The sequence below is a fragment of the Gymnodraco acuticeps genome, unplaced genomic scaffold (assembly GCF_902827175.1).
Source record: "Gymnodraco acuticeps unplaced genomic scaffold, fGymAcu1.1, whole genome shotgun sequence".
NCBI lineage: Eukaryota > Metazoa > Chordata > Actinopteri > Perciformes > Bathydraconidae > Gymnodraco > Gymnodraco acuticeps.
In genome coordinates this window covers 155045-164339 of record NW_022992041.1, presented here as the reverse complement: position 1 = coordinate 164339, position 9295 = coordinate 155045, and the positions used below count along the sequence as shown (strand labels likewise).

General features: G+C 38.8%; 1 protein-coding gene across 1 annotated transcript; it reads left to right on the top strand.

The window, feature by feature from the left end:
- Positions 1-199: 199 nt before the first annotated feature.
- bmp5 (bone morphogenetic protein 5) lies at positions 200-9056 on the top strand. Its single transcript, XM_034201940.1, has 7 exons — positions 200-1090; positions 3558-3750; positions 6721-6869; positions 7176-7373; positions 7548-7624; positions 7742-7852; positions 7987-9056. The coding sequence occupies exons 1-7, from the start codon at positions 598-600 to the stop codon at positions 8134-8136; spliced, it is 1371 nt and encodes a 456-aa protein (XP_034057831.1). The 5' UTR covers positions 200-597; the 3' UTR covers positions 8137-9056.
- Positions 9057-9295: the final 239 nt, after the last annotated feature.

Genomic DNA, 9295 nt, shown 5'->3' with positions numbered 1-9295 from the left:
GGATTTCAAGTGTCTCCTTTTACACTCCTGAGCCGCCACATTCATCATGGGACCGGGCTGAAGTTTTATTGCTGCCGCTAGAGGTGGATGCAAAAACAAAAGTTGAGTGTGGGATGGACTCAGAGGGCAACCAGCCCCAGTGCACTTTCTCTCAGGGGGAGAAAGAAAAAAGAAAAGAAAAATGCGAGTAGGAGCATGAGTGGAGCTCATTTTTGACACATTTCATCCGCTGGAAACTCCGGGTTATCCCTCGACGTTATGGGCGTACCTACGTGCTTCTGCATCACAGAGGAGTAAGGTGAGGGACGGGGTCATAGCTCCATAAATACTTGGTGTGGCAGAGGATTTGGATGGACCCTGGAGGAGTAAATACTGCTGGAGGAAGCTCGCACATAGGAGAGGAGCGCCGACTTTTCTGCAAGCTGATACCTCATTTGTAGAAGGCTGACCTCCTTAGTACCACCGTGAGAGTTGTGGTGCCTCTGTCTAATATGGAAAGTCTATGATTCCATATTGGCAGGAATATAAATCATTTTATTGTTCTCACAAAGTGCGATGTAGTTCAACTTCACACCCCAAAGTGAACTATTTGTCAAGATGACAGCGCTTACACCTCTGAACCGTGCTGTACTTGGACTCGCGTGGAGCTGCTTGAGTTTTCTGTACTGCGCTCAGTGCGGGTTAAGTGACAACCATGTGCACTCCAGTTTTATTTACAGGAGATTGCGCAATCACGAACGCCGGGAGATTCAGAGAGAGATCCTCTCCATCCTGGGTTTGCCTCACCGTCCAAGGCCCTTCTCTCCCGGGAAGCAGGCGTCCTCGGCGCCGCTCTTCATGCTCGACCTGTACAACGCCATGGCCGTGGAGGAGGAGGAGGGGGTGCTGCAGGGCGCAGGGAAGAGCTTCAGTGCCAAGGCTCAAGGGCACTCCAGGAAAGCGTACTACAGCCCCCAGCATGCCGGGTTCTCTCGTGTGGCACAGCCTTACCGAGCGGCCCCTCTGTTAGGCCACAGCCCCGCGCTCACCACGGCGCACGACACCAACTTTCTCAATGATGCCGACATGGTTATGAGTTTTGTCAATTTAGGTAAGTGGCATTCAACTGGGGTATTGTATTTTCAGGTTTCCTTAAATAGATATGAACCGACTTTATAATGTAGGCCAGGTTTCAATCTTATTTAGAGAGATCTCAAAGTTTAAAAAAACTCCATCTCCAACTCGTATTGTTCTCCATCTTCATTCATTTCACTGTAAAAGGAAATCATTAAAGTATAATAGGCTTTTTACCTGGATCTGCGCTCTTGATAAAATGCCTTATATTTAGGGCATATTTTCCATTCAAGTTTAGGCAAGAAACAAACAATTCTGCAGCATTAAATACTTCAACCATTTACTTTAAGAGTTGGGTCAATTTCTATGTATTAATAGACTTGTAGCATGGCCTTTCTGCTCTTTGGTAGTAGCACATACAGTTCATTAATTTTGTCAAAGATAATTTGACGTATGTACAGTAGATTGTGTTTAAATAATCTGCTCTCTTATAAAACAATATTAAATCCAGTTGTTTACTTCCTTGCACATTTCTAGGCATTTGTTATGTCTACATCAACATGTAAATGTGTAATTGTATTTTCAAAATCTGTCAGTTCAGTTGCTTAAGTCTTGTGTGAAATACTCAGTATTTAACAGAATTAGGCCCAACATTTTGACCTTTTACCAATTTGTGCTGCTTTCCATTAAAAAAGCAGCTGATCTGTATAATGATTGTGTTTGTTCAGTAGCAGCGACCCTTAACCCAGCAGTTCAGAGCATCTTATCAGATGACTGTCTGACCTTGAGAAAATTGGTCTAAATGATTTCCTGTTGTTAAAAGGGGAGTGATATTGACTGATGCCTGTATTCCTTGACATCCTGTTGCTAAGAGAAAGCAGAGGCTTTAATGTTCATATGTATATTATAAGTAACATCTATCATTTTTAAGTAAGAATTAAAATAATAATGATTCAACATGGGAAGTTACTCACACAATGAAATAAGATGCAGCAATACAAAATCACAAATATATATATTTTTGATATTTACCAGAAATATATTAAAGACAATGTTTTCAGGATGTGTTAAGGATTTTGTTTTCTTAAATTTAGAACAAAACATGTAAAAGTGAATTTGTGTAGTTGGAAGTAATCCCTCACCTTGGCCTGAGCCCATCTGTTTCCACTTACCACTATAGCAGGGCATGTACACTGTCAGCCTTGAAAGCTCTGCTCTCGTTCTGGGGACTGTCAGTGAAATGTTCAATGGGGCTCTGTCTTTATTACAGTACACTCAAATATAGCTACTGACCTCAACTGTTTTAGAAACGTCCATGTGGCATTTCATGTAGTGTAATATGCTTACTGTAACAATGTCTTTCAGTGTATAAATAAGAAGTTAGATACTGAAAATGGTATGCATTATTTAAACAATTATATGTATTCTCTCCTGGTAAAGCAAGCTGAATCATATGCAACAAGAATCAAGAAATCATTTTGCTCTACATTTTTTATTTAAGTTTAATGCAGTCAGTGGCACCTCTGCTTCTGATTACTGCCTGTGGCTAATATAAAGGAACACGCACAGTTGGTAAAAGTCAGGCCTGACCTCTGACCTGCTTGTGCTAAGTAACCACAGGCGTTCTCTCTCGATAAAATATCGGGCAAATGCACTGCATAAAATTACTGCTAGTGTCAGAAAATCCTCAGACATATGCCACATGCCACTTATCCTGCATGCTACTAGGCAGAAGGAGAGACAATCAGCGGCCACTTCAATAGGAGCATCATAACAAATTCACAGTATGTTCATAATGTAGACACAGAGAGGCAGTTTAACTTTTTAGGCCAAGCCCTAATCATTTACATTATCTATGAAAATAGAAACAACCCCTTGAAAAACTCAACAAAAAAATAAATACATTTAATGCATCAACATATTAAATAATTACTTTGTTTTTAAAAGTCTTAAAATAAAATGTCAGGTAAAAAATATATATTCTAATACTAATTATATTTGGTTTTAAATGTTTAGGGTCATTAAACACAGAGCGCACTGAAGGAAACCTACAGGAGGTCAGAATGAGGTCAGAAATGAGGTCAGAGTAGACGCTACATGACGTTGAAGAATCCTGTCTGGTCTTTTCTCTCACTTGAGGAGCAGTCGAAAGTGTCTTTAATTGAAATCAGCCTGTTTTTATAAACTGACAGCCCATTCATCATGGCCAGAGAATGCAGTTAGGCACACAGTAGAGGGCCTGTCTGGGAACTGCTACCTGTATTCAGTTCACTGATTTAATGAACTGGAAAGTGCTTTTGTTGGTAGTCAAAATGTTTTGATTGGACCTGGAATGTAAAAGAAGATGTGATAAATTATTCTTTTTCTGTGCATTAATGCTGACATATTTTTCTCTGTAGAGAAACGCACGCAGCGGTTCAGGAGTTGAAGTCATATTTTTGATAAGTGTGGGCTCTGCTGCCAGTGAAAATGAAATTCATCATGAAAATATTTTCTTTTCCTAGTGGAGAAAGATAAAGATTTTTCTCACCAACGTCGGCACTACAAGGAGTTCCGTTTTGATCTGACTCAGATCCCGGACGGAGAGGCGGTGACTGCGGCAGAGTTTCGGATCTATAAGGACCGCAGTCATAGCCGCTATGACAATGGTACTCTGAAGGTTACCATATATCAAGTCATCAAGGAGTATCCAAACAAGTAAGTATCGAATAAATCAAAAACAAACATTTAAGGCAGTTGTGGATTGTGAAACCTTCAATTTAGTATGAGTAATTCAATTTCTGCTAGTTTTTAATTACACACAATATTGTATTTTTTACTACTCTATATTTATCTGACAATGAAGTTGTACTAAGTTACTAATAATGTGTATTTTCCATGTAAGTATCCATTCATATAGAAAAAACTACCAACACTATATAATGTACTTCAAATAAGCTTTACTTCCACAAGTTAAAACGTTAAAGAAGTGCATTCTACAGAGAGAGTTAAGTTCAGTTACAATTTGGCAGGGGCCGGATGGGTATTTTTACCCCATGCAGTTATCTTATTTCACAGTTAAAAAGCCAACAGCTTTTGTCTTGCACCGTTAAAACTTTCCACTTGCACAGAACGCCCTTCTATCTCCAACTCTGCTCTCCTTCATTCGCACCATGTCTGCCTTACAAATATAGTCCTCGGATAAAGAGAACTCCATTAGCAAGTCGGCCACTTATGAAGCTTGGAAGGTCCATCACTTATCACTCGTCTTGTGTTGCCTGCCAAACTGGCCGCGTCCCAGATGAAGCCATGAGGGCCCACAATAGGGGGGAAGGGGCTCCCTCGGGTGCTCCCGTGGTCACTGTTATGCCCACCACCTGCCTGGCTTAACAATATTCCGGAAGTTTAAACCATGACATAGCTGAATACACAAGGGTGTACTTAAAAGTGGGCCCACATTTGCTTGCCAGAAATGTGTGTGGGTGATTGAAGGGGAGATATGGCCCTCCTGGGCTTTGAAAAGGTCCAAGTCAATGGACTCTGCCATCTTAAAAGGGGAAGACTGCACAGGCTAAGTTTTCACACACGCTTTCATGGGGAATAGTGTGTTTTGGTTAGTGTTCACAAAGCACGATTATTTCCCAGTGCGAGAAACCTTAGAAACAGCTTTGGAGAATGTGAGTTTTTTCTTTAACATATAAAAGTCACAATGAACTATATGAATACTATTAGTTTGAAGGAAGATTTATACTGCTTACAAACATAGATTGCTGCTAATTTGTTTAAAAACCTCAATATGGTAAAGTTAGCAAGTAGTTAGTAAGTTAAAGAAGCAAATTCAAACCTATTTGTTATGGTATCTTAACAGTTTAAGATAGTGAGCATATACAGCAATAGCAATGTCCCCAGTTGAAGTACAGCCACAGAGTCATTTAAAAATAACTTTGTTTCCGTTATGTTTACAGTAATTGTTTAATAGAAAACTATGTAAACTATTAGTCCTAATGAGTAACAGTATGATAATGAAGTCAAGATTTTGTGTTAAAGTGACACAATAGTTGTTTTTCTACAGAAACAAACATATGTTTAAATTCCCTCATCATTTGGGTTTAATTCATGCATTTCCTTCCTTTTAAAGCATCTGCAGAGCTAATTTTAGTTTGAAACCACAGTATTTACTATCATTTTTATTTTCTCGTTGTTTGGACATTGCAAAAAGACGTTGGTACTGTAATTTGCTACGGATTGTCGATGGGGGAAACAGTTGTCCTTGAGTTTTATTAACACAAAAAATAACATATTGTTTCATATATCTACAGTACTTGTGGTCAATCCACAGGGTACCCTTAAAGCCCATGATAAAACTTCGCACCACCCTGACCTTCTTCCACTCCACTATATCAACGTCCTGCACTGGAACTGAACTTTGCTGCTGAACATAAATTGCCAATGGAGAATAGTGGCCATGAACATAATTTGCCGAAGTAAGACTTGTCTTAAGTGCCTCTATCCTTAAAATCCACAGACTTTGACTCACTCTGTGGAACAGTACATCCAGTAATCACAGATAAAAAGGCAGGATAAGCATTTGGCGGTGGGAAACGTGAATTCTTACCTACACAAACTCAAATTATCACAGGATATGAGCTTAATACTGCACATTTCAAAAAGGAAGTTCACCAGTATGTCATTCAGTCACTTATTGACCTTATGTTGAATTCCACATGAGGTGGAGTTTTATTACACCTGTAGTAAACACATGAATAATTCCTGAACTATTGGGGCCACCTGGAAAATCTTGATTCTGTCCAACCAGCGCCATTCAACCACAAAAACTGAACAGGCGCTGCCTTATCCGATCTGCCACTTGAAAGGAATCCAATGCAAATTGCTAAGCAGGACTTTTTCAACTCAAGGTTGATAGATGCCTTATGTCAGGCTCATGTTCAAAAATACACAAGGGCTGATTAACATGATTCTTAACTCCTGAAATGATTTGCCTGTCAAATAGCTGAAATCCTGGCATACTTTTTACCACACACAAATGTGCAGCTTATTACAAGTCACAACCTTTATAACAATAGCAGGACTGCATCTTTTCATCTCAAGTACAAAACTGGCATTCAAAACTAAATACCATCACCAGTTTTTTATACTGACAGCCTTTCAAAAGACGAACCTCAGAAAGAGGAAGAGATGAAGTAACTAATAAAATCCACTCAGACATTTGTCTTCTGCTCCAGTGTTCGGGCGAAAGCATCCCTTTGTGATCAGTCAGTGATACCTCGTTTATCTGTTCCAGCCTAAGACCTTTTGGACTCCGTGTTTATGCCCTCAAAGAAGCATATGGTTTCTTTTGTGTGTCCCATTAAAGCCTTGCAACATGAATGTGCACAACAAGGTTTTATTTGTTTTAGAGCTCAATACACTGTAACAGGCACTGAGGTTTTGTAATTTGTTTATAATGCAGCTGTAAAGTGACACAATCATTTTACTGGCACTCTAAAAAGCAGGATCATCTTAATAAGTAACATACTCGCAGCTTATCTATTTAAATTGTTTGTTGTTGATCCTTGTGAAATAACAGTTGCTGCTTGCATGTTTGTACTGGCTGTTTGAGTGAGCATCATTTTAACTGTGAGTCTATTAATCGCAGATGTTTGTTTCATTGTTTTTTATTACCTTCAGAGATGCAGAGACATTCTTGCTTGACTCCAAAAGGGTCCAGGCATCCGATGGGGGCTGGCTCGTGTTTGACATCACGGCCACCAGTAACCACTGGTTGATGAACCCACAGCAGAACCTGGGCCTGCAGCTCTGTGTGGAGACTATAGATGGCAAGTAAAGTTCCGTTTTTGTTTTAAAAAATGTTAGTCTTGTATTTGTTACTCTTGGGATCTAGAAAAGGACAGGAAGTCAGGAAATGTAATCCACAAATTCTCCTTTTGATAAAAAAACTAAAACTAATTGATCAGGAGAAATGCGACATGTATGGTTGAGAATCTGTGTATTATTTTGTCCTTAAATCCACAAAACAGACGAATGGTTTGTCCTAATATGTATTAAGACAATAGACTCACCCTGCAAGAATGACCATTCTTCTGTATTTTAAAACCTTTTTAATTTACCTTCTGTTTTTACAGGGCGAAGCATCAACATGAAATCTGGTGGAATCATTGGGAGGAATGGGCCTCAGTCCAAGCAGCCTTTCCTGGTTGCTTTCTTCAAGGCCAGTGGGGTGTTGCTTCGCTCTGTCAGAGCGGCTGGTGGGAAAAAAAAGAACCACAATCGCAATAAATCTACTACTCAACAAGAATCATCTAGGGCACCAAAAACTGGAGGTACGTGCACTTTTAGGATATTCATTTCTATATTTCCATATGCTATATATAATAGATATTGAATATGAATAATACAATTTGTATGGGCAAACCATCTGACAGTTCACAAACAAAATATATAATTCATTACTTTTTTTGCTATGAATACCCTTTTATTTATTTATTCATTTTCAGATTTCAACACAAGTGAACAGAAGCAAGCCTGTAAGAAGCATGAACTTTACGTCAGTTTTCGAGATTTGGGCTGGCAGGTAGGAAATGATTTCCCGTCACAAAACATAACACTAACAAATGGTAGTTACACAATGGACAATACATTTTGGTTCGGTTATAATGTGTCATAAATAAAGGAATCCCTTCTTTTTAAGGATTGGATCATAGCACCTGAGGGCTACGCTGCTTTTTACTGTGATGGGGAATGTTCTTTTCCACTCAACGCACACATGAATGCTACAAATCATGCAATTGTGCAAACCCTGGTAAGTATTCTTTCACATGAATTGCATATGCCTGTTGCAATAAAAGCCACCATAATGTTCTCAACAGTTATAATTCATTTGAAACCCACTGCTGTCGCACCTCTTTTAAACCTACTTTATGCTCTCATTTATAGGTCCATTTAATGTTTCCTGACAACGTGCCAAAGCCATGCTGCGCCCCAACAAAGCTCAACGCAATATCAGTGCTTTACTTTGATGACAGCTCAAATGTCATCCTCAAGAAATACAGAAATATGGTAGTTAGGTCTTGTGGTTGTCATTAGTGGCAGGGCTAACTTTAATTTATGCTATCTGGTATGGGAATCGCTGGAAAACACATCTGCTGCAGGTGTGATGTGATGTACAGTATTATGTATATAAAGTTTGTATTACCTAATTTATTTTCTTCTTTTTTTTTTCTTTTTTTTTTTAAATAGCACTGAATATCGTCATATTTAAATGATTAGGACGACATGTTGATTTTACTTTGCGCCAGTTATCAGTTAACTTTTGTGTCCGTTGGCATATACTCCCTCTTAGTGACGTCTGTATAACTTTTACGAGTTAATTATTCACTGGAGTCATCATGATACATGAGAGCACTTCCCCTCTTGTTTTCCTCCTTTTATAATACGCTCTATAAATGATCACCGAGTTAGAAATACACATGGTATATGATGTGCTTTGTTTTTCAACGCTAATGTATCTCCTTTGTTTTCAATATGGGCCAGAAGTACAGAATAATGTCAGCACAGCATGCATGATGCTTTAGCACTTACATCACAACGACTGTTTGAAATATCTTAAATCAAATTGGTTCACTTGGTTGGGAAAAACATAGTGAATGTTTAAACCAAACTGCCCAAAGCTATTTTAAAGCTGCCACTGTCTTTCAGCACTGACACCGTTTCACGTTTTCCACGCCAACTTTTTTCAAATGTTTTTCGTAGGAGAGGAGGAGATTATATAAGTCTGGAATCTCTTATTATGTTGAGCGTTCACTTCACACTGAATGCTTTACAAGTTATGTCATTTTTTAAACAATGTTTATGTTAATCTCTTCCATAAACACTGTTATCTCATTCCTCTGTGGACTAGCTGTAAACGTCTTTACTCCACACTGATTCTATTTTATGTCTGGGGAAAGTATATCTTTATGTAGAGTGTTAAGTGTATTTTAATAAATGTACCACTTGAGAACGTTTATCTTTTGCTCTGCCTTTACTTGACCTTACAGCTTTTTTTCTTGCTCCATTTATCACCCTCAACTCTATCTAGAAATACATTTAAACCCCCTCCTCCAGCTGCAAGTCCTCCAGCCTTTTCAAATTCAAGTTGTCCTTTTGTATTTGTTTGGAGTTCTGTGGATGTTTTACACGTTATTTTACACACTAACGTCTCAGATTTATAAATGTTTGACAAGTATGATATAAACTAGGGGTC

Excerpts from the sequence above, each read along its gene's own strand:
- bmp5 (XM_034201940.1), top strand. The coding sequence starts at position 598 with ATGACAGCGCTTACACCTCTGAACCGTGCTGTACTTGGACTCGCGTGG. Across the intron at positions 7,374-7,547 it reads TAGGGCACCAAAAACTGGAG|ATTTCAACACAAGTGAACAG; the intron begins GTACGTGCACTT and ends ATTCATTTTCAG. Across the intron at positions 7,625-7,741 it reads TTCGAGATTTGGGCTGGCAG|GATTGGATCATAGCACCTGA; the intron begins GTAGGAAATGAT and ends CTTCTTTTTAAG.